At 40.0% G+C, this 26529-nt stretch overlaps 1 protein-coding gene and 1 long non-coding RNA gene across 2 annotated transcripts in view; one reads left to right on the forward strand and one right to left on the reverse strand.

Moving 5' to 3' along the window:
- Window positions 1-23288, reverse strand: part of LOC126428316 (methylthioribose-1-phosphate isomerase) — a 75967-nt gene extending 52679 nt beyond the window's left edge. The window contains exons 1-2 of the mRNA XM_050090250.1: window positions 23027-23288; window positions 5567-5802 (exon numbers count right to left, since the gene is read on the reverse strand). Of these exons, the coding sequence (XP_049946207.1) occupies window positions 5567-5802; window positions 23027-23158 (368 nt within the window). The 5' untranslated portion in view covers window positions 23159-23288. The remainder of the gene's footprint in view (window positions 1-5566; window positions 5803-23026) is intronic.
- Window positions 23289-23444: 156 nt separating this feature from the next.
- Window positions 23445-26529, forward strand: part of LOC126428317 (uncharacterized) — a 56660-nt gene continuing 53575 nt past the window's right edge. The window contains exon 1 of the long non-coding RNA XR_007576815.1: window positions 23445-23577. This is a non-coding gene — a long non-coding RNA (uncharacterized LOC126428317). The remainder of the gene's footprint in view (window positions 23578-26529) is intronic.

Consider the following 26529-nt stretch of genomic DNA (forward strand, 5'->3'; position numbering starts at 1 on the left):
CGCAAACAAACAAAACTAATAACTTTACGCACATTCTGCTCACTGTTGCCACAGTTGCCAACAGTTTAAGGTGTACACAAGTCGTCACCTCGGCTGCCGTTAGTGGTGCGTATGCGAGGAGGGGTGAAGAGCAGTCATCAGGAGTGGAGTATCGCGTGATACTCCAACCAACGGTGTCATTCAATTGCGTCAGTCTGTATCTCACTAATTGGGGTGCGCATACAAAATTTACTGTCAATTTTGTGTTATTTTAGCTACAGTGAGGATACTTAGCTACAGTAGCATTCAGTACGGGGGACACAATATAAACATTATAAGTGTTACATTAAGAAGTGACAGCGACAGTACCGAGAATATAAACTTTTCCATGGAGAGTCAGAAGAAGAAACACTGGCCCCGTGTGGTGTTTAATGCAGCATTGCCATTACAAGAATCAGCAGCAGTCTGAGTGTGTGGTACAGGACAGAGGCAGAGAGCACTGTAGTGATGGCACATAGTACTCAAAAATCCCTCTCCCCGCATCACACAGCCATCTTCTTAGTTGCACACCACTGTAACAGCAGTTGAGGTGGTGATTTTCATGTATCTTAAAAATAATAAACTTCTTACTACTATCCAAAACACACACACACACACACACACACACACACACACACACACACACACACCAGAATATGTAATTGTGGGTTACAAACCTGATACCTGGTTTCAAATGAAAAGGCGAGCAGCACACAGGAAAAAATAGCATCATCCATCCGCTGTAGCTTAGGAACAGAAATTTATGATGCTACAAAGAGCATGTACAGATTTATGTGTGAAGGTGATGCACAAGGTTACAGTGTTATTGTTTTGCATATTGGTGTTCTGGCTGCTGTGGGTTTATTTGTCGATTGTCATTATTTATTTTTAGTTCACTATTGCTATTCCGAGTTTCCATATTGTCATTTGGAGATAGTGAGCAGAACAGTGGACACTAGAAAATGGAGTGCCAAGTGGAGAAATCTTAACATTTTTGACACAGTCTTCTGTTTTCAGTTCAACAGAGGGGTGACAGATGTGGAGGCAGCCAACAACATTTGCATCTCGTATGGTGATAATGCAACTGGACAGCACACAGCAAGAAAATGGTTTCCTCATTTTAAGAAGAATTGTTTTGATGTTCGTGACTCTCCACATTCAGGAAGACCTTCACGGTTTAATAAAGATCGTTTGAACACATTAATCTGCAACGACCCACATCAGTGTATTCGAGAACTGGCAAATGTGACGAACTGTGACCATTCCACCACAGTGTGACATTTGTGTGCAATGGGGAAGGATCAAAAATTGCGGTGCACAGGTGCCGCACGCTCTATGCGAAATGACAAAAATCAGCACGTGACCGTACATGGATCTCTGCTTGCTCATCATTAATTGGCTCGTGAACAATACTGACCCTTCCTATCTCGTATCGTTACTGGCGATGAGAAATGGTCCGTTTATGTCAATGTAAGGACAGGGGAAAGGAAAGGAATGGCTGATCCCAAACAAAGCAGCAACTCCCCTTATAAGGAACTAGGTGCATCCACAAAAGATAATGTTCTGCATCTGGTGGAACAGTGACAGTGTGGTGTACTACGAAGTGTTTCCCAAGGTGTAACCATTACTGCTGAAACTTATTGTTAACACCTGCGATGTCTCGCAGATGCAGTCCGAGAACAGAGACCGGGAAGACCGTGTGAAGTGGCGCTATTCCACAGTAACACCCCACTCGCTTTCTGATACACTGATAAAACACATTATAAAGGAGTCGGGCCGGGAAGTCATTGCGCACCCACTTTACTCCCTGACCTCACGCCCTCATAATTTCATCATCTCTGCTCTCTATTAAACAACCTGCGAGGAACTTTCTTTCCGCACGAAAATGCTCTCCAAACACGGCTCGACGAGTTCTTCGACTCGAAACCACTCGATTTCTACAGTCGCTCAATAAAAAAGTTACCCCAGCGTTGGCATATTATTGATAAATAAAGTCTCTGTTACGTGCATCCGGTGTTTTAATTAAACTTACAGCAAAATGCTATAAACTTATGCACCTAACCCATATACATGTGGGACAAACAGGGTGAGAATTATCCGGTTTTATAGTAAATACTGAATGAAGAATTTTTAATAGTACAGAAAACTGTCAACACACATTTAGGTACAACTGCAACCAACTGTCTACCAAATGGAGTGAGAAGGATGAGGATCAAAAAACTCTAAACGTACCTTTACAGGCACAAAAACAACTCTTTTACATTTTTCTAGGAAGTGACCAAAAAATGAGGAAAATCCTACAGATAGGGTTCGGTGTGGCCGAGCAGTCTGCACAGCCGACCGTCCTTCGCGGGATCTGAGTTTGACCCCAAAAACTGCCGGGAATTTTTTCACGGCGGAAAGACCGGAACGTGGTGCACTCAGCTTCATGATGCCAACCGAGGAGCCACCAGGTATGCTAAAACGACAACGGTCGGGGCAGGGGCAGCAGTGCAGAGACCCCGCTGTACATCTTGACGACACCCTCAGTCGAGGACGACACGGCGGTCGATCGAGCTGGTGTAACGGTACTTTGACTATCGCGCCTCCACCAATACAAAGATATGATTTACGATCGTGCATCCACAAGAGCGATTTTTATAAATAATTTTTTTTTTTTTTTACTTTTGCATAGGTGTTTGTTTTTAACAACTAATTGATTACTCTTTCTCCCTTGTCTTCATACGAAAGACGTGTATTTTTCGGCGCTGTGTTAAATATGCTTTTAAGTGGAAATTAAAACTATATTACGAAACCAAGTTATTTCAATAGTGATTCGAAATAGTTATTGCCAAATTTATAAATTAATCCTGACAGTGACAACTTAAAGAAATTTTCAACAGACGGAGAACAATGAAAACAGGTCATCCTACAAGAAAATTAAGAAGACAGCCACGAAGACTATATAATAATTAATACTATGTTTCTAACAAGATTATAAGGTAAATTTCAATTAATTTCTGATGCTATTTCCGTACAGTCACTTTTTGTAGTGTTGCCGACCCGGTCTGCCATGCACGGTCAAATTACAGCACTATCTCAATCAGTAATACGAAGTCCGCCTTATCCGTAACGTATTCCATCAAAATTCAAAACCCAATCAGATTTTCTATTTTATATTTTCACGGCAGAACCCCGAGAGAGAAAAAAAAAAAACACACTACACTGGAAAGGCCCGTCTGTAGCTAGCTTTTTTCTCTAGATAGGAAGCACTACAAATAAACGAGCATAAAAGATACATTTCCTTTTTTTTTTAAATTGAACCTTCCAGAGAATGTGGACTCTGGTACCCCAAGTTGCACACATATTCAACAATGCTTTGCATTTTTAGTGTGAAACACTGCACTATCATGCAAAAATAGGAGGGAGACTGGAGTCCCCAGGAACGTTCAACAAGGGAAAACCTCTTAGTCTTTTAATTAGCAACAGGCACTGAACTAGTAACAAAATTCTCGTGTGTGTGTGTGTGTGTGTGTGTGTGTGTGTGTGTGTGTGTGTGTGTGTGTGTGAGTGAGTGAGTGAGAGAGAGAGAGAGAGAGAGAGAGAGAGAGAGAGAGACCTACTAACCATTTAACTAAAATATAAAAAACTGTTCAAAGTATTCAAAATTGTCTAATGTGGCACAAGAATGAACAGAGAGATTTAAAGTAGCATTCGCCTAAAATATGTGAGGTTTCTTATTTTCTCAATTGTGAGCATGGAGGAAAATGTACACGTTTTTTCAAGAAATGTTATCAATTTCATTCAAGATAACACCTGCTGCGGTTATCAGTAAGAGGATTATACTACATTAAGGTAACTCACCCTCGATACAAGAAATGGACGTCGGGAGGACAACGTATTACGTGACGACAAAATTTTTGCACGACACTGTACAATGCAACAACTACCTGTCTAGTAGGACAATTAAAAGCATTGTGTTCTGCTGCTGCCTTTACTTAATAATTGCTGATTACATCTTATATAGCCAGCTGAACATCTGCACTGACACTCAAAATTCTCTTGGCTAAACAGGTGTGCAGTACACTAAAAATGTTGAAATAGATATTGCACACACTGCACCCTGTCTATTAACAAGTCATTCAGTTGCATACAAGCTCTAATTTTGTAAAAAAAACTTTACTTTTTCATATTGCAACTTAACGGGGGCCATAATGAGGGGGCTAATCGTGGTGCACCGGAAGCAGAATAGGGCAGCCATGAAATCTGTCATTTGTGTGGACAACTGGCTGCTCTTTGGCACAAGTCCCACAAGGTGCCATATGCCAACCAAAACTTTCTACTTTAAGATCAGTAGTGTATCACATGACAGACAACATGTAAAAAGGTAAAGTAAGGCACTGAACATTTTTGTTCCGAGAACATAGTTACCCATTATGTAGCAATAATCCACACAATTTTTAATGCCTCAGTAGAGGAACTCAACACTGAAATAATCTATATCAAACGCATACTTATTTACCTGAACACTGACATTTAAACAAAAGAGAACCATTACCTGCCACAACAGAAGCTCTTTTCATGCGCAAAAAGATACTTTCCTTTATGAATCAGGCCCCTACCTTCTTTGAAAAAATCTAAGATGAAAACATGCCTTATCATAATCATGACTTCTGTTTTACATGTGAATCACATTTAATTTTTGTTCATCACATCTCAAACCACAGATGTCTTCTCTCCCTCTTTTTCCCAGTAACTACACGAACACCAATGAGGTGGTGGGGCAAACTGTATCCAGCAGCACAGAACTCATACCATCTGCTGCTTTGAATTCTTTACACGTATTTTCATACCGCAAAACAGATGATCTGACCAATACTTTGAAGAAAGAAAGTGTGCAGGTAAAGGGGGGAGAGGAAGGATGTGTATAAAGACATCATGAGGAAAAGGAAACTTTAATACATCTTGTGATTAGGTATCTTTATAAGCAAAGCTTCTAAGAGGAAACACTTTACAGTCAGATATTCTGCAGACTTTCAATAAGACTAATTCAAATTCAGAAACATAAAAAGCCATTTCAATGGCAATGGACAAATTTGAGTACAGGCCAACAGATTTTTCTCCGCGTGGTTTTAAAATTTCAATATTCGATTTTCATCAACTCATAAATTAAACCAGTGATCTGGCTTCTTTTAATAAAGAGGATGGAGGAAACACTGATGATACATTATTATCTTCAATTATTCAATTACAGATACACCAGTGATATAGACCAAGCATTAGGTTTCCTTGTAGCAGCCTATTCTTCAACAGTTCACTTCACAATCGGGTTTACTTTACAAAATTAGCACCAGCACAGCCCAATGACTAGAGTGTCAAGTGCTACACTAGTGATGATGTTGAGGGGTAGCGAGACAAAGGAAGAAACTGCTGAAGTTATATTCAGTGACCATCTATATCGAACTTACAGAACATTAGAATTTCTGAACCACCAGCACATACAATAAACAACAACAGACATACTACAGCTGCAGCAGCACGCCTACTGCGTGACTTTTCACTAGAGTACCTCGCTTTCATCTCCTCAGGCCCGATGCTGTCGTCTGCACCCAGGCTGTTTATGAGCGCTATTAGCTCCTCGGCAGCGAGCTTCATGTTGACGGCCGTGGGCCGCGCCGAGACCAAGTAGTTGAGCTTCCCCTCCACTTCCTGACGAAGAACCTTCTTGTCGTCGAAGGTCTCACCCAGCAGCTCGACGGCCAGGCTGAGGCAGCCCACGATCGCTATAGCCGGTGCTCCCCGCACCTACACCCACACCATTTATGTTCAGACCACACGAGGTAGAGAGAGAGATTTTGTGTGTGTGTGTGTGTGTGTGTGTGTGTGTGTGTGCGCGCGCGCGCGCGCACGCGCATGCACGTGTGCACATGTTAACAGTACATGTAAGAGGCACCAACCATATAAAAAAGGAGAAAGAAAGAAAGGTAAGGTTAAATTCAATACATCCCACCATCCGTTTCTTACATCAATATTCCTCCCTAAGGGTAAGACTGACTTTTTGAAACAACCTAAACAGTTGTTTAAGATAGGGTGCCAGGTATGAAACCTCCTTCTACATCTTTTGTGCACAGTGCGAGAAGAATTTATGCTTTAAATATTTGTACAACTCTCATTACCCAATAGACTGTATCTAAATATAATTTTTTACACCATGGCTCAGCCAATAAAAACAGATATCATCATCTTTTCTTTTTATAATCACTGTATGGGTATTTTTAAGATTTAAGTATTAAAATAGATAAATAAAAATAATTAAAATTGCGTGGATGAACATTAAAAATAAGAAGAAGAAAGAGAGGAAGTACAGAAAAAATGAAAACAAATTTAAAAAGTTAATACAATGATTAAAATGATGCCACAAAATGATAGAAATAAATAAAATTATATTTAATTAACTGAACAAAAATAATGATCACAGTTATTTTCATCAGGGTAAAAAATACAAACATGTAATACCACATCAATACAACGCACAAAAGCATATTTTCAACCCGACCATCTCAGATTTCTTTCATATTTAGTGTATTCAATGATCAAGTTAAGAGACACAAAACTACTAATTTGCAGAGGTACACGACACTTGTGAAGAAAAGGTAAGAGATTGGAAACTACTAATTTTTAGAGATGTATGACAATTGTGAAGAAAGTTACAAGTCTTTAAATTTACATACATCTGTCTCAACATAAAGGACAATTATTCTGGTTCTAATTGAGGTACAACAATGAAATTTGTATCACTGAAAAGAGTAAAGGTTTACACTAATGTCCAACATGTCGAGTTTCTATGAATTTTTATAATGAATGCTTGACCTTGAATTTCTCAAATCACTCCATGTTCAATTTGTGTTGCCCAATGTGCTGTTATCAACATGGTATATAGCAAGATGGTACACTAACAGTTTCATGCCAAAAAATTTACTTTATCAGTATTAGTATGTTATCAAAGTTCAAAGGTAGTACATAAACATGAAAAGCAAATTTTTAAAAAGTGTAGCCTAGTCCGTAAGTAACGTCGTAGAAAAAGACAGTTTATATTATTTAGTAGTATTATGAGCCATTTACAATGCAGCTTGTATGAAAAGGTAATAAAATGTTGTAAAATCTTGTCTCACAAGTCTCCAGCTTACTAAACAAGCAGAATATGTCTTTTTTATATCCTTTGTTCTTAGCTATTATACAATGGAGCTTCTGTGTACCTGGAATTGTTCTTGTATTCCTGAAACATTGCTTCAGTTTGGCAATGATGGGAAGCCAATGCATTGTTGAAGACACATGAAGGAACATTTTCTTTGCACCAATGGCATTTTAAGAAAATGATGAAACTGCACTGGAAAGAATCCGCACACTGTATGATCCAGAAGGCATTCAGATATTTTCGCGCAGGACCGATGGTGTATTTCAATAGAATTTGTGTCTCTGTAGTAAGCAATAAATGCATTAATTGTAACCTGTGAATTATTCTGACAAAATCCTCGTACTTCATCCTGAATTGTGAAGGAATAATTCTCCGCAAAATCAAAACAAGATATTCATTTATTTCGAGTTATCCTTTTGTGATTTTCAGGAACTGTGACTGCTGCTTGGTGATAAACCAGTGTGATAAGAGCTGTTTTAAGCTTTATGGAAACACCTCAATGATATCATCTATTGATTTTGTTACAGTCTTTAGAACTATCCTGTCTGTTGTTAATGAACACTTATATGTAATTTCTTCAAAGCAATTCAAACCATACAGTCAAACAGATTATCAGTCTTTTAAGACTTTGTGGGTGTGCACCTAAGAAACAAGCTGGAAGTGGAGGATTGCACGTAACAAATGCTACACTGTGTTTCAATATTATGAGAAGGAAAGTTGCTACTCAACCTATAGCAGAGATGCTGAGTCGCAGATAGGCACAACAAAAAGATTTTCCCACTTAATGCTTTTGGCCAATGGCCTTTGTCAACAATCCATCCTGGATTTTCCATTGTTCAATTTTTGCTACACAGTGTTTGTATGATAGTAAAGTGTATGCTTCACACCAGTTCTTTCAGTTTACACCCTTCAAATATTAACTTAAAGTTCTGGTGTGAAACACAAAAACAGCACGAGTCCCGCTGACATTGGCAAGAATACAGTGCTTTGGTTGCAACTCACAAAATTCTGAGAATCCAATATTTACATCTGAGTCGGTCATTTTAGAAATAGTGTAACACCATAAATGCATGTTTTTCAAGAAGAAAAACAACTATTTTTAAAAGATGTTCAGCACACCTCAGAAGTTGCTTCACCCTTTTTAACGAGTATAGTTAGGTGAGTAATTTAACATGCAGTATAATCTCCAGATCCTATCAGACCAAGTCAAAACAGTGATCAATGTGATTTGGAGTGCCTGTGAAAATTTATCATTGAAACATGCTATTGTAATCAACTTATTAATAATTTTACTTTCAAAAGTTATGAAATACAGACACACTGATTTACACAGAAAACTTACGCACATCTACTCACCAAGCGGCAGCAGAACACATACATAAAACAAGGTTGTAATCTCGTCTGATACAGTCCCCAAGAACCAGTGTTCCTTTTCCTTCATCCCTCTTCTTCCCTTTCAACCCTTCTGCTGAAGAAGGAGCCACTGGCCGTGAAAGTTTGTCTAATTACAACCTTCCTTTACATGTGTGTTCTGCCACCGCTTAGTAAATAGGTTTTTTTATCTCACTAATTAAATTATTTTGTTGAAAACTGATTGTTTTCGTTCTTATAAACTTAGAGAAATGTATGACATTAGTAATACATTGCCTTAACATAAGCATTACTCTGAGGCATCTAACTTTTTTTTTTAATTACGCAAGAAAAAAAATTTGTAATGTTATGACCTGGCAACGGAAATGTAAGGCTGGAAACAATTACTTCAAATTATCAATGATTGTCCAAAATTTCAAGGTAAAATTGTTGATATTTTACAGGAATATACTGCAAGATGATCTTCATGACAGCACGTTTTGCTTCAGAGGTTGACAGCTCTCTGTTGTATGCCCTTATTTGCAGTAAATACACATTTCGCTTCCAAGTACACCACAGGCTCTGTTGATGAATGGTGATGCAACTAATGCCTTTGGATGCCGAAATGAGTACTTGAAATGCTTATTTGTAACAATACGAGAGAAAGTAAGTTGCTACTCACCATATAGCGGTGATACTAAGTCGCGATAGGCACAATAAAAAGATTCACACACACATATCTTTCGGTCATTAAGCCTTTGTCAGCAGCAGACACACACACACACACACACACACACACACACACACACACACACACACACACAAACTCAACTTGCACACTCGTCTGCAACACACACACACAAACTCAACTTGCACACTCGTCTGCAGTCTCAGAGAGCTGAAAACACTGCGAGCAGCAGCACCAGTGCATGGGGGAAAGGAGGAGGTTGGGGTGGGGAGGGGGAGGGATAGTATGGTGGGGGTGGTGAACAGTGAAGTGTTGCAGTTTAGACGGAGGGTAGGAGAGAAGGTGTGGAGGGGGGACGGGGTAAGTTGCGGAAAGGAGAGAAATAAAACTAAATTAAAAGACTGGGTGTGGTGGTGAAATGGCGGCTGTATAGTGCTGGAATGGGAACAGGTAGGGGGCTGGATGTGTGAGGACAGTGACTTGTACAAAAACAAATCTCCCGTGCCTTAGCTTTCCAGTCTCCCATCACCTCCCATAGTCCAACAGTCTGGCCACAGAGGAGCATTCCCCTCATAACTCAGTACCATCCGGGACTGGAGCAACTGAATTACATTCTCCGCCAGGGTTACAATTACCTCTCGTCGTGCCCTGAAATGAGAAATGTCCTGCCCACTATTCTTCCCATCCCTCCTACTGTGGTATTCCGTCGTCCACTGAATCTAGACAGTATACTTGTCCATCCTTACACAACCCCTGCTCCCAATCCCTTACCTCATGGCTCATACCCCTGCAATAGAACTGGATGCAAGACCTGTCCCATACATCCTCCTACCACCACCTACTCCAGTCTTGTCACTAACATCACCTATCTCATCAAAGGCAGGGCTACCTGTGAAACCAGTCATGTGATTTACAAGCTAAGCTGCAAACACTGTTCTGCAGTCTATGTAAGCATGACAACCAACAAGCTGTATGTCCGCATGAACGGCCACCGACAAACTGTGGCCGAGAAACGAGTGGACCACCCTGTTGCTGAACACGCTATCAAACGTGATATCCCTCATCTCAGTGACTGCTTCACAGCCTGTGCCATACGGATCCTTCCCACCGACACCAGCTTTTCTGAATTGCACAGGTGGGGACTTTCCCTGCAATACGTCCTACGTTCCCTTAATCCTCCTGGCCTCAACCTTCGTTAGTCACTGCCCTCACCCATCTAGACCCCTCCCTGTTCCCATTCCAGCACTACACAGCCGTCATTTCACCGCCACACCCAGTCTTTTAATTTCGTTTTATTTCTCTCCTATCCGCTACTTACTCCCTCCCCCCTCTGCACCTTCTATCCTGCCCTCCATCTAAACTGCAACACTTCACTGTTCACCACCCCCACCATACTACCCCTCCCCCTCCCTGCCCCAGCCTCCTCCTTACCCCCACCCAGTCACCACTCCCATCATGCAGTGGTGCTGCTGCTTGCAGTGTTTTCAGCTCTCTGAGACTGCAGACGAGTGTGCAAGTTGTGTGTGTGTGTGTGTGTGTGTGTGTGTGTGTGTGTGTGTGTGTGTGTGTGTGTGTGTCTGCTGCTGACAAAGGCTTAATGGCTGAAAGCTATGAGTGTGTGAATCTTCTTATTGTGCCTATCACGACTCAGCTTCTCCGCTATATGGTGAGTAGCAACTCTGCTTCCCTTGTATTCTTACATTCCATCCTGGATTCTCCATTCTTTGAAATCCTTATTTGTCTTTCAAAAGATGTTCACTTTCCAGTGAATTTACTACTTTCTGATATATAGAGGAGGCCACCAGTCCTTGGAGTCAGTTACACTTTCAAAGACCAAAGACCACCTTAGTAACCATGAACTTCCCACGGAGCCTTCACTTTACTATTTTGCCATGAACTTCTTTTGGAAAATAAAGTTGATCATGCTTTGACAAAAGCCTCTTCACCACACCAAAATTATGGACACTGGGGAGAGCAAAATATCCACTCCGGGAGTAGAAGTGCTGAATCTTATCAAAACCTCTGTTTTTACAAGGGCCATTAAAAACCTTATTATGGTGTGATTTTGGTTTGATCAGTAAAGTGGTGTAGTTCCTTTACATCCTTCAGACTGCAGGTCCTTTATTACACTGGGTTTCATCATAGAGGTAAAAATAACCACCTGATTTTTCATCATGAATTTCAAAAACATCAATGGCCAACTGATGCAGATAAAACAACAACTGCACCATAATATTAGGCAGTGAAATATTGTGTGTGTTATAACAATCTGATTCTCCCTTTCTTTGCACAGATTCATTGAAGCTTGAAGAGTACTGTCAACATTTTTAGCTCTTCTTTTGTGGATCATTAATTCTGCTTCAGCAACATTCTTTGCTTCTCATTACGAAACTGGGACTTCAATTTCTATTCCAAAACTTCACATGTACAGTATTTATCTACTTGAGCCCTCCCAAAATTGAAAATTGAAGTGAAAATGTTCTTTGAAGTATTTAGCATAGTACTCATACGTAATGTCTACATCAGGTCTCTCCCCCCCCCCCCCCCCCCCCTTAACATCTGAAACATGATTTCCACATTTAACTTTGCAATAAGGTAATGTTTCACCCTGGAAGAATAATGAGCCAGTTTGCTTGGAAAAGACTCAATATGTTGATGAATGAGCATCCCACTTTCGGCTTTGAATTTGCTGTGGTTTTCTTCCCCCTCTTAAATCTACTGGAGACTTACTGGCTATTAACAATTCTCTTAGACGATGGAGTCTACCGACATCCTTAAGACTGTGGAAAGCTATAAACGAATTTTGCAGACCACTTCCCTTTTATCACTATATATATAATGAAATACTTAAAGCTGTGACTACGCTTAATGGATAACAAAACAATTTTTAGATCGATGAGGTCTTGGTACATTGTTACAGTTGATGAAACCTTGTAATTATGTATATCTTGTTCCTCGAGACCTTGTAAGTATATATCTTGTTCTTCTTTGATCTTGAAATTATTAAATCTAACATATGCCTGCTGATCACATATCAACATTAGCAAAACATGCTTTCTTACAATTACATTTCTCACCCGTTTTTCTTTCCAGAACTGTTTTTTCTGCATTAGTTTCTGTATTCACTTCTTTGAACAACTGCCTCTTTTAATTACAGCACTCTTATGTTCAGCTTTATTCCTCACACCTCTCTTAAGTTTTGTAGAATTTTCCATTACCAAAGAACTTTAAAATAAAACTGCTATCAACTTGCACCTTATAATCACACGAGATAACCAAGACCAAGAATGTTCTCTCCCATATAAAAGATAACCAACTCTTCAACAATGACAAATCATCTTATACTAGAATAAAACGATCATACACTGCTGCCAACAGAATCAACAGTGCTGCCACATTATGATTACAAACACCAGAACTCCAGGAGTTACATTGTTTCTAAAACTAACACAGACTTACCAGACGCAAAAATATACACAGAAGCAATGTTGGTTCTACATCTACATCTACATACATACTCCGTAATCCACCATACAGTGCGTGGAGGAGGATACCTCGTACCACAGCTAGCATCTTCTCTCCCTGTTCCACTCCCAAACAGAATGAGGGAAAAATGACTGCCTATATACCTCTGTACGAGCCCTAATCTCTCTTATCTTATCTTCGTGGTCTTTCCACGAAATGTAAGTTGGCGGCAGTAAAATTGTACTCCAGTCAGCCTCAAATGCTGGTTCTCTAAATTTCCTCAGTAGCGATTCACGAAAAGGACATCTCCTTTCCTCCAGAGACTCCCACCCGAGTTACTGAAGCATTTCTGTAACACTCGCATGATGATCAAACCTACCAGTAACAAATCTAGCAGCCCGCCTCTGAATTGCTTCTATGTCCTCCCTCAATCCAACCTGATAGGGATCCCAAACGTTTGAGCAGTACTCAAGAATAGGTCGTATTAGTGTTTTATAAGCGGTCTCCTTTACAGATGAACCACATCTTCCCAAAATTCTACCAATGAACCGAAGATGACTATTACATATTTGTAAAAATGAAGTCCTAACAAAATGTCAGTTTAATTTTCAGAAAGGCTTCTCAACAGAAAATGCCAAAGATGCCTTCATTGATCAAGTATTAAATGTTCTGAGTAACCGAACATCAACCACTTGGATATTTTGTGATCTCACAAAAGGCTTTTGCCTGTGTGAATCATGAAATTCTTCTAGATAAGATTAAGTATTGTGGTGCGAGTGGGGAAGTACACAAATGATTTAATTCATATTTACCTGGAAGAATGCAGAGGGTTGAAATTCACCATTAAGAGAAAAAGTATTCACTGCACAAAAGCGTGTAATCAGAATAATAGCTGGCGCTCACCCAAGATCACCCTGCAGACATTTGTTTAACAAACTCGGGATATTCACAATACTTTCACAGTAAATATATCCACTTATGACATCTGCTATTAATAACCCATCCCAGTTCAAAAATAATAGTGAAGTGCATAGCGACAACACTAAAAGAAAGCTTGATCTTCACTACTCTGGGTCAAATATTACTTTGGCACAGAAAAGGGTGAATTATGGAGCCACAAAAATATCTGATCATTTGCCAAATAGCATTAAAAGTCTGACAGACAGCCAACCAACTTTTAAAAACAAATTCAAAGAAAATTCCTGAATGACTGTTCCTTCTAGTCAACAGATGAATTTTTAGATATGAAGTAGTAACTAAAAATAAATAAATAAATACAAAATTAATTAACTATATTGTGTAAAGAAAACTCATGTTACACTGGCACATACCACATAATTATGAAATGTCATATTCATGATCTAAGGAACAATTATTAATGTAATGTAACAGGCCCCTACATGAAGGAGGCCCAACCACGGCCTTTCAAGTTACAGTGGTCGAATATCCCATTTCTAGAGGATTTGCACACAGTCACTATCCTCCACAACTGGTCTGCGCACGCGTGCATGCACATGCACACGCACACGCCCACGCCCACGCCCACGCGCACGCGCACACACACGCGCACACACACACACACGCACACACACACGCACACACACACACACACACACACACACACACACACACACGTCATATCCTGTCATATCTTCTCAGCCACAACCAATCCACAAGGAAAAAGAAAAAAATCAAACTCTGCCTCTGCTAAAGATTTCACTACTTTTTATCAAATCCTACCACGATAAATATTCTTCTCCATATGAATGGATAAGTGGGAAAACTATTCTTGTGAAGATGGTTCACACTTTTCTTCGTATTAATCTGTGGTTTAGATTTTCCACAATTTTTCTTCTCTGAGCATTCAGACTTACTCTCTACACCTTTTCTGCATGCCATCCACTTACAAACGGCACTCTAGCTGCTGTAACAGATGGAATAGTTTGGGTTGTCATATGATATGTCTTCCTACCTTGAAGAGCTCGTTTAATGTCACAGTCAAATACAGAATGTCAAAACACTTTTAACAGCACAGTTCCATTCCTCCTGAAATGGGTTAGGTATGAACGACACACTCGTACTTCGTGGTGCTCATGTGGTCTTCTAGGGCATCTTACACCAATCCTATTGATCACTTCTGGGTCCTGACAAACGAAAAGTGTCCGTGGGCAGCAGCTGGGGCAGCCATGGGCAAGGCAAGGCTGGCTCATTATGCTTTTGATATCTCATCAGGTCTGCACCGGGACATATCACTGCCATCATCCAGATTAAAGGGAATGTTATACACTGCTATGTACACTTCAGCATCCCTCTTCACTTTGTACAATTGGGGAAACAAATAATTGCCTTGCAGTATAGCTGCTCTTGAGCTGACAAAAAGCAGTGTTGTCAATATTGCATTGCATTTGTTCAGTTGTAAAGGGGACAACGTTACACACCAGAGTGATTAGTGGCACATGTCCACAAACAGGAAGGTAATAGCAGATATAGTGATTACATTCAGAGGTCACTTTGGTAAAGCCCCACCTCATTATAGCACAGCTCCTCGATAGGGAATAAAGCACATTTCTTTCAGGCAGGATGAATGACAGAATGCATACTGGATGGAAGAAAATTTATAAAGAAACACGTGGTACCATCACTTTGACTGAGCTGCCATGAAATTCATTCATAAAAGAGCAGCTGAACTTTAAGCACTGCAGCCAACAATGCATAAATACACCAAAGAAAGATTTTAAAATGAAAGGAGTTGGACTGATATTTGTGAATGAATTATCTGACAGTGAAACAGAGCATTAAGTCGCAGCCTGCATTGGTCTCTTGGCACAATTTCCAAATGGTGTGTCTCACTCTTGGGTGTTATTTTATGACGAATGTATGAAATATTGCTGTTCACATAGAAATGTTGGTTTCTGGTCAAAGTAAAAAACCTTATGTGCAAACAGCTGGAAAGGAACCAACTGTAAATTACGATATAGGCTAGGCAGTCAGCAGAATACCTCTTTTGACTGTATTTTTTTTAAGGGTGTGCACAAAGAAATTCTTAATTGGGCACACTACAAACATGGTTAATACCCCAGCCTGAAGGCAAGGGAGTTGTGGATCATGTGAGGTTCGAGCTGAGTGAGTCTCCAGCACACTTTGATATTCTCGACGAGTAATATTGAGGCGGTTGAACTACTACGGTTCTGCAACATCTCCAGTCATAATGAAATGGGCACAACAAAAGCTGGACCTCATTATGGGTAATAATGAAGTCCCATATGGCTCAATGTCAAATCAAGATTAATAACAAAGTGCGCCAACACTGAATACTTTATACATAGGGTGACAATTATTGATCAGTATGGGGAAAAAAAGAACGTAAATTAGTTACTATCAGTTTAATAAGTCACGGATGCAAAATAACAACATGAATTCTTTACAGACGAATGGAAAAACTGGTAGAAGCCGACCTCGGGGAAGATCAGTTTGGATTCCGTAGAAATATTGGAACATGTGAGGCAATACTGACCCTACAGCTTATCTTAGAAGCTAGATTAAGGAAGGCAAACCTACGTTTCTAGCATTTGTAGACTTAGAGAAAGCTTTTGACAATGTCGACTGGAATACTCTATTTCAAACTCTGAAGGTGGCACGGGTAAAATACAGGGAGCGAAAGGCTATTTACAATTTGTACAGAAACCAGATGGCGGTTATAAGAGTCGAGGGACATGAAAGGGAAGCAGCGGTTGGGAATGGAGTGGGACAGGGTTGTAGCCTCTCCCCGATGCTATTCAATCTGTATATTGAGCAAGCAGTAAAGGAAACAAAAGAAAAGTTCGGAGTAGGCATTAAAATCCATGGAGAAGAAATAAAAACTTTGAGGTTTGCCAATGACATTGTAATTCCGTCAGAGACAGCAAAGGAGTTGGAAGAGCAGTTGAACGGAACGGACAGTGTCATGAAAGGAGGATATAAGATGAACATCAACAAAAGCAAAACGAGGATAATGGAATGTAGTTGAATTAAGTCGGGTGATGCTGAGGGGATTAGATTAGGAAATTAGACACTTAAAGTAGTAAAGGAGTTTTGCTATTTGGGGAGCAAAATAACTGATGATGGTCGAAGTAGAGAGGATATAAAATGTAGACTGGCAGTGGGAAGGAAAGCGTTTCTCAAGAAGAGTAATTTGTTAACATCGAGTATTGATTTAAGTGTCAGGAAGTCGTTTCTGAAAGTATTTGTGTGGAGTGTAGCCATGTATGGAAGTGAAACATGGACAATAACTAGTTTGGACAAGAAGAGAATAGAAGCTTTCGAAATGTGGTGCTACAGAAGAATGCTGAAGATTAGATGGGTAGATCACGTAACTAATGAGGAGGTATTGAATAGAATAGGGGAGAAGAGGAGTTTGTGGCACAACTTGACAAGAAGAAGGGATCGCTCAGCTATTGTTTTGGGGTTATTGCTGTACACCTTGTGTTTAATACAGCCCCACAAAAAGGAATCGCATGTGTTCAGATCCGAAGAATATGTCAGCCAGTCGAGGCCCACGCCTCTGACCTCCCAGTATCCCAGAGCCACGATGCTCCTCCGTGGCATCAAACACTCTCCTGCTTCGATGTGGTCAAGCTCTGCCTTGCACGAACCACATCTTGGCAAAACCAGGGTCACTTTGGATAATGAGGATGGAATCATCTTCCAAAGCCATTCCGTAGTCACCATACCGTTGAGGAATACTGCACCGATTATTTCGTAACTGGACATTGCACACCACACAGTCACCTGCTGAAGGTGAAGAGACTATTTCATCGTGAAATGCGGATTCTCAGTCCCCAAAATGGGAAATACGGAAGCGTCCGATCCCACCCATATGCTTTGACCCATGACGTCACAAATATGGCGGAAACGACCATAAACCACGATTACAATATGGCGCATATAAAGTCGTTACGTACACATTATGAGGACGAAAATACATCGAAAAACAAACACACACACACACGTTCCACAAAAAGCCTAATGACACTAACGGGACAAGCACGGGAAATAGGGGGTTTTTAGGTGGGGACAAACTAAATATAAACAAATGATGTGAATATAATAGAGGGAAACATTCCACGCGGGAAAAATATATCTAAAAACACAGATGATGTGACTTACCGAACGAAAGTGCTGGCAGGTCGATAGACACACAAACAAACACAAACACACACACAAAATTCAAGCTTTCGCAACAAACGGTTGCTTCGTCAGGAAACAGGGAAGGAGAGGGAAAGACGAAAGGATGTGGGTTTTAAGGGAGAGGGTAAGGAGTCATTCCAATCCCGGGAGTGGAAAGACTTACTTAGGGGGGAAAAAAGGGTATACACTCGCACGCACACACACACACATATCCATCCGCACATACACAGACACACTCGCACACACACACACATATCCATCCGCACATATACAGACACAAGCAGACATTTTCTGCTTGTGTCTGTATATGTGCAGATGGGTGTGTGTGTGTGTGTGTGTGTGTGTGTGTGTGTGTGTGTGTACCCTTTTTTCCCCCCTAAGGTAAGTCTTTCCGCTCCCGGGATTGGAATGACTCCTTACCCTCTCCCTTAAAACCCACATCCTTTCGTCTTTCCCTCTCCTTCCCTGTTTCCTGACGAAGCGACCATTTGTTGCGAAAGCTTGAATTTTGTGTGTATGTTTGTGTTTGTTTGTGTGTCTATCGACCTGCCAGCACTTTCGTTCGGTAAGTCACATCATCTGTGTTTTTAGATATAAATATAAACACATTTAGACACCCACCCCCATACAAAACCACGCAAAACGACGAAACAACTGACATCACAAAACTCCCCAAATACCACTAAACACAATATCATCTGGAATCGGACACTTCCCTTGACCTATATAGCTCAACAGCAGCTCCCGATCCCATAAATTAGGACCTAACACTTCCCTTGTCCTATATAGCTCAAAAACATCTCCCGATACCAATACCAACATTCACAGCCACACATTGGGATCGAACACTTCCCTTGACCTGTTATCCTTACGACATCTCCACATACAGCCGTCCATGGTCCGAGAAGCCGGAACTTTAAGTAAGCCTTATTTCTTCACGACATACTGAACACTTCACGACTTCATCCAAAACTCCGAATAGTTGAAGAAATTTTATTAGAGACAATGCACTGTCCCCCATCATAGCCGACAACCGAAAACTGTTGACACTGCCAGTCATAGCCATACCTACCAAAGACATAAAAGAAAAGCAATTTACCAAAATTCACACACGACGCCACACTCGCAAAATAAACCAAAAACATGACCTAGCACACCATCAGAGAGCACCACCAATCGCATCAAAACGACACCTACAAACACGCCACTCTCACAAACTAAATTCCGTGCTGTCGGGATGTCACACACCACGACAGCCTTAAGTCATGGGTCAAAGCCGACGGGTGGGATCGGACGCTTTGGTCGACTCCCAAAATGTGCCAATTTTGCTTATTGATGAACCCATCCAAATGAAAGTGGGCTTCATTGCTAAGCCAAGCAGCAATGCGCATACTAATTCCCATCGTGCCCTGCGGCCAACTGTGCAGTTTGAACACCCTGACACAAACCGTTCAGAAGTTAGATGATTTTATTTCATACAGTTCAATAATTGTCACGCTGTATAAAAAACTTTATATTTAATGGATCTGTATGTACACCATCATACATTACACAGAGCTCTATTAGACATGTCTCCATGTCCTTGACATCTTGTGGAGCATGTCAAAAGTTGTGCTTCAAACACACATTCAACCCTCAAACTGCCATCCACAGGCCTATCTGGGTGTACATAAGTTTCAGTTGCACTCCCGTAAGTGTATATGATAAATGAATTATGTCACTTTGCTAAGCTAGAGTATGTGTGAGTATGTGAACAGTTCACAATTGACATTATTTTTTGCTGAACAACAACTGTGTGTTAAACATTTATCTATCACTGAAATACAGCTTTGTTTCCACCGAGTACTAGTTCATGCTGGGCTGTTAGGATATGAGACCACCTCATCCCAAAGTAAGAGTCCAGTATTGTATACCCTGTGCACCAAGCCCAGAGAGTATGAAAATAATTGATGATGTCACCAGTGCAGTCTTGTTTCTCAAGTCATCCAAGCATTTACCTGAAAATTCTTTTGTGGTGGTGGTGGTGTGGGGGAAAAGGGGGGAGCGGGGGCGGAAACTTAATTAAGGCTGTATAGCTTGAGGTCTTAACACCATTCCCCACTTCACAATTCTGGCAGTCAAATTATACTCAAATAGACCCCAAGTTCTAAATGAGCACTATTTGAATTGAAGATTGTGGCCATTTTTATGTACCCCTTCACAGCCACAAATTCCAGAAAATTTTGGATACACTAATTTAAACAAGAATACCCATCAGTAACTTCATGTGTATCCTCATTGAGCAACCAAATTATTACATTATACAAACAATATATGTGCTCAGGCAACACATACGGAAAATTGTCTCTGCCGATTCTGTGCAAAAGACATTGAGACAAACACTAAAATAGTTTCTATACACAAAGTGGGAGCATCAGGCGATGGTTGACTAGAACAGTGGAAATGAATACAGTACAAGACGAATGGGTGGCTCTAAGACATAACACAGTGAATGCAGCTGAGGGTGAAACAGGTAAAAAGACAAGGGCTAGTGGAAATCCTTGGATAACCCAAGGGGTATTGAATTTAACTGATGAAAGGAGGAAAATTAAAAATGCAGCAAATGAAGCAGGTGAAAGAGAATACAAATGTTTAAAAAATGAGGTAGGCAGGGAGTGTGGAAGGCTAAACAGGAATGGCTAGAGAGGAAAAATGTGAGGCTTTAAGGGGAAAGATTGATACCACCTACAGCAAAATTCAAGAGGCCTTTTGGGGAGAGGAGAAGTAGCTGTATGAATGTCAAGAGCTCGGATGGTAAACCAATCTTAAGCAAAGAAGGGAAAGCTGAAAGGTAGATGGAGTATACTGAGTGCATATACAAGGGAGATGAACTCAAAATCTGTATTATAGAAAGGGAAGTGGACATAGATGACAATCAGATGGGGCACAAGATATTGCAAGAGATTCTGATGAAGCTTTGAAAGGTCTTAAGACAAAAAAAGACCTGCCCCGGGAGTAGACCATATTCTGAGAGAATTACTTACTACCTTGGGAGATCCAGCCATCCATCTGGTGTGCATGATGTACAAGACAGGCAAAATACCCTCAGACTTCACAAAGAATGTAGTAATTCCATTTCCAAAAATGGTTCAAATGGCTCTGAGCACTATGGGACTTAACATCTATGGTCATCAGTCCCCTAGAACTTAGAACTACTTAAACCTAACTAACCTAAGGACATCACACAACACCCAGCCATCACGAGGCAGAGAAAATCCCTGACCCCGCCGGGAATCGAACCCGGGAACCCGGGCGTGGGAAGCGAGAACGCTACCGCACGACCACGAGATGCGGGCTATTCCATTTCCAAAGAAATCAGTTGACGACAGGTGTGAAAATTACCAAACTATCAGTTTCATAAGCCACGACTGCAAAATACTGACACAAATTCTTTACAGGAGAATGGGAAAACTGGTAGAAGCTGACCTCAGGGAAGATCAGTTTGGATTCCAAAGAAATGTAGGAACACACGAGGTAATATTAAGCTTTCGACTTATCATCGAAGATAGGTCAAGGAAAGGCCAACACATATATTTATAGTATTTGTAGACTTAGAGAAAACTTTCCACAATGTTGACTGGAATACTCTCTTTGAAATTCTGAAGGCAGCATGGGTAAAACACAGGGAGTGAAGGGCTGTTTACAACTTGTAGAGACACCAGACGACAGTTATAACAGTTGAGGAGCATGAAAGACAAGCAGTGGTTGAAAAGGTAGTGACATATGGTTATAGTCTATACCCCATGGTTATAGCCTATACCCCATGTTATTCATTATGTACATTGAACAAGCAGTACAGGAAACCAAAGAAAAATTTGGAGAAGGAGTTACATCTCAGGGAGAAGAAATAAAAACATTTAGGTTTGCCAGTGACATTGCAGAAGAGAAGTTGAACAGAATGGAAACTGTCTTGAAAGGAGGGCGTAAGACGAACAACAACAAAAGCAAAACAAGGATAATGGATTGTAGTCGAATTCAATGAGGTGACGCTAAGAGAATCAGGTTAGACAATGGAGCACATAAAGTAGCAAATAAGTTTTGCTATGTGGGCAGGAAAATAACTGATGACGGCCGAAGTAGAGAGGATACAAAATATAGAAAGAAATTTACTAACATCAAATTTGGATTTAAGTGTTAGGAAGTCTTTTCTGAAGGTATTTGTCTGAAATGTAGCTATGTGTGGAAGTGAAACACGGACAATAAACATTTTCGATAAAAGGGAATAGAAGCTTACGAAATGTGGTGCTACAGAAGAATGCCACAGATCAGATGGGACAATCACGTAACCAATGTGGAAGTAAACAGAACTGGGGAGACAAGATATTTGTGACGTAACTTGACCAAAAGAAGGGACTTGTTGATAGAACACGTTCTGGGACATCCATAGCTCACCAACTTAGTACGAGAGAGAGAGAGAGAGAGAGAGAGAGAGAGAGAGAGAGAGAGAGAGAGAGAGAGAGAGAGAGAGGGGGGGGGGGGGGGGGGGGGTTAATATCGTAGAGGCAGACCAAGAGATGAATACCGCAAGCAGAATCAGAAAGCTGTAGGCTGCGGTAATGATTCGGAAATGAAGAGGCTCGCACAGGATATTGTAGCATGGAGATCTGCATCAAACCGGTCCTCGGACTGAAGGCCATAAAAACAACAAAACAAAAATATTACAGATATCGTTATTATTATTAAAAATATTATTTTGTGAACATTGACTTCGCATAGAACATCGTATGCTATTTCTTTAAATTATGAAGGCTGAAGCTATCATATCGCCATCGCTCATTATCGTTAACTGAAGCAATGTCAACACCTAAAAAATTAAGCTGTTTAGACAGCTATGGCGTACAAATGATGTACGAGTCTACTAAATCGTGAGTAAATACATGGAACACTTCCCGGCATCATTCAACTCGCGTCTAAATCTCAAATTTAGACTGCCTGTAGCCTACAGTTATTTAATGAAGTCAGTCATTTTAATGTTGCAAAAACTGCAGTGACGTCTATAAAACTACTTTTGAAGCGAATTTTCACCCTGCAATTATATAGAAAGCACTGTCATCAATTCTTACTCTACCTTATCTGACGATGGTTCAGTTTACTAATCTCGCCTTACCGGGCTGAGACAACTTTACCTGCATCTTATTGATCGCCCGCCAACCATCTTCCACACCACAGAGCATCACATATTTGGATTCCCGTGGTAGCAACAACTGATCGAGTATCTCCAGTTTTCCCGCATTATATCGTATAGATTCTAACGCCATTTCCACCCTCCCCAATTACAGAAGTAATACTGACAAAACAGTTAAATACGGCACTGATTCGAAGAAAGGAATTAGTACCGCGTGTTGTACAATGCTGCCAACAGGTATTCAAAAATAGACGTTCGACGTGTATCCGCAAGTACCGTCGTATCTCCAACACAGCAACCGCACCTTTATTTTTAAATACCCTTGATATTTAAATCGAAAATATAAGCTAATTCGAAAAAGCCACAGCCCAATTGATAAAAATCTATTCTAGACGTGAGACTTATCAGATGGGTGGAGTCGTTTTGTAAGTACGGGACAAGTCAACTGTGAGTACGCTAAGTTCATAATTTCCGAGAAAAAGAAGATACTTCTGAGGGCGTTGTGGAACTGCTGTTTATGTTTCTTAGAATAGTTAGACCATACGTATACACGTAAGTTCTAGATAATTCTGCGACACGTTAGATAAACCAGTATTCGTTCTGAAAGATCTGCTGTTTGTTACCTACTACCAATTTGATACTGTGTTTTAGGATAACTGTTTATGGGACTGAGACCCAATGAGAAAACAATGTTTGTAAATATGCAGCGGGAATAAAAGTAATTTACACCATCGATCTGTTAGTATTATTTTTATACAACAAGAAAATAAAATTTTTAAGACCTTTGAATTATGTCGTCATTCATCTCTCGGTTACTGGCAATAGTTGTATGTGGTAACATTATTCCGTGTCTATCAATGTAACAGATGCTGTTTGTTATTGCAGGCAAATTGAAATGACAACTGTATTTCCTTAATTTACAATCTAAATATCTTGTGAATATAATAAATTAATCATTGCATTATTTGACATACTGAATTTGTCCGGGTCTATATATCATATGGCTTATTTTGGCTGTAGTTGGATGTCAACAACTGTGCAGTACTGGTACATTACAGGGATGAGTAACAGACTGAAAATAAGAGGGCACTTATAACTAATGTTCAGTACAGCTGCTGATGTATGTTGTATTTATACTTCAGGTTTTATTTTGACCTGATGTTATGGCTGAACATGTTTTATGGAAGGATACACATTGCCATTCAAACAAATTCTGAGTTAAATTTAGATATCTTAAGCATGAATAGAATCAAACAGTAAAGAGATAATTTGTTATGATACAAGTTAGGTTGCTCTTATTTCGTTGTCTTCTTTTTAATGTACACCCTGACTTGTTCCATTCCCAGAAGATTCTTCTTGATGGAAGCTACGGGACATAATGGATGGATAAAGTGCCAACATTGACTGTTAGTTTCTGTTAGGATCTTCTTTCTTATGTAGCGAGTCTTGGTCTTATGCACTTCTGCTTCAGACGTGTTGGTTAATTCTTGAACTTTAAAGCTTCAGCAAGGCCCATATGTTTAGAAAATGTCTTCTTCAGTTTTATACACCACCTACTAAAGGTGACAAATAACAGCTATTTTTTGTGTGTGTGTGTTTGAGAGAGAGAGTGGGGGGGGGGGGGGGGGGAGGGGAGATTATGTCAGTACATAATAGTACTAAACTGTTCTTATTACTCTGCATCTGCATACACAACTCCACAAGCCACCATAAGCGACATTTCAGCTGGTACCCTGTACTACTACAAGTCATTTTCTTACTTGTTCAACTTGCAAGTGAAGTGAGAGGAAAGTTAGGTCTATAAGCCTTAATCTCTCTTTATTATTTTGGTCCCTACACAGTATGTACATAAGCAGCAGTAGAATCTTTCTGCAGTCAGCCACAAATGATGGTCCTCTAAACTTTCTCTGCAGGGTTTCACGAAAAGAATGTCTACATCTCTCCAGGAATTCCATTTTCAGTTCACAGACCATTAATGTCTTGTGACTTAAAATATGAAATGGATGTTTATGTTTATCTCTAATAGGTCACAATGGAAAAATGAACATTGGAATCTAAGTCTAAACTGCTTGATTTTCAAGTGCACAGCATAAATATCTGTTCAATGCATCATTAAACTCTGAATTCTCCTCCATAAGCATTGGCGGTTGAGAGATAGCAATCGATTGTTACAGTCACAAATAAAATTTATGCACTCACAACTTAGATCATACAACTCATTAAAAATATATATTTGTGATTATATATCAACACAAATATTCATATAAACAAAGCAAATTAATTTTTGGTAACAAAAAGTGGATCTGAAATTGGCCTCTAATTTTTCTTCACCACTGTTGTTAAAATAGAGTTAATTTCCATTTCAAGCTTATCACAATTTGTGCTTTTTTTTTTTTTTTTTTTTTTTTTTTTTTTTTTTTTTTTTTTTTTTTTTTTTTTTTCCCTCCCTCGTAAGTATACCTTTAGTGGGCTCAGTATCAGCTATGAGAGCAAGGGACAGATACAGTTCATATTATGAATATTCTGCATAAGGTGTAGAATAATCTTCAAATGCAGCAACTCTAAGTGATTTTTTTCTGTCATTTTGTTCTACAGCCTGTTATCTACAGATCTTACACTTTTCTGTTCCTAAGATTAATCATACAGTAACAAAATGGTTAAAAAATGTGCTGACTGCATTCAGTTTCACAGCCATGTGTCCTTTAAAAAGTCATCCATTCAGTCAGTCATTATGTTCTATGAACTCAACAAAGGAGAACCTTGAGGAATGTGAAATGAGTGGAATATGCATTAATGAAAACTGTGCAAATCAAAGAAACTGAATATTTACATGCCATTACAAATACGCCCTCACTGTAGTGCTTGATGCTATCTGTGCATACACCAGATAAATATAACTTAGTAGATTAAATAGAAAGCTGATGCTTTAAAGAAGAAGGAAGAAGCTACTTTTTCATTACATTAAATAGCTGCTGTTTTGTCTTCTACTAAATGGTTGCTATTATTTACTTGATTACATTGTTTTTTTATGGATATATTATCTCCAAGTGAAAATTCAGAGTCAAGTTTACAACACAACTCGTGGCTCCACAGTGAACCCTTAATGTGAAACACAGCTATCACAGATTTTCAGTCTTCAAATCTTGATGGATAATTTGTAGGAGGAGAGGCAAATGAAATATGTTTTTCATTTCTTTTGAATTGGTAGAAGTTTCTAATTGTTTAGATGTACATTACGTGGGAGCTAGTTGGGGTGGGGTTGGGTTGTTTGGGGGAGGAGACCAGACAGCGAGGTCATTGGTCTCATCGGATTAGGGAAGGACGGGGAAGGAAGTCGGCCATGCCCTTTCAAAGGAACCATCCCGGCGTTTGCCTGGAGCAATTTAGGGAAATCACGGAAAACCTAAATCAGGATGGCCAGACCTGGGATTGAACCGTGGTCCTCCCGAATGAGAGTCCAGTGTGGAGCTTGTTGAATACACTTGCAGCATAGCACCATAACTA

Source organism: Schistocerca serialis, chromosome 12, assembly GCF_023864345.2.
Source record: "Schistocerca serialis cubense isolate TAMUIC-IGC-003099 chromosome 12, iqSchSeri2.2, whole genome shotgun sequence".
Taxonomy (NCBI): domain Eukaryota; kingdom Metazoa; phylum Arthropoda; class Insecta; order Orthoptera; family Acrididae; genus Schistocerca; species Schistocerca serialis.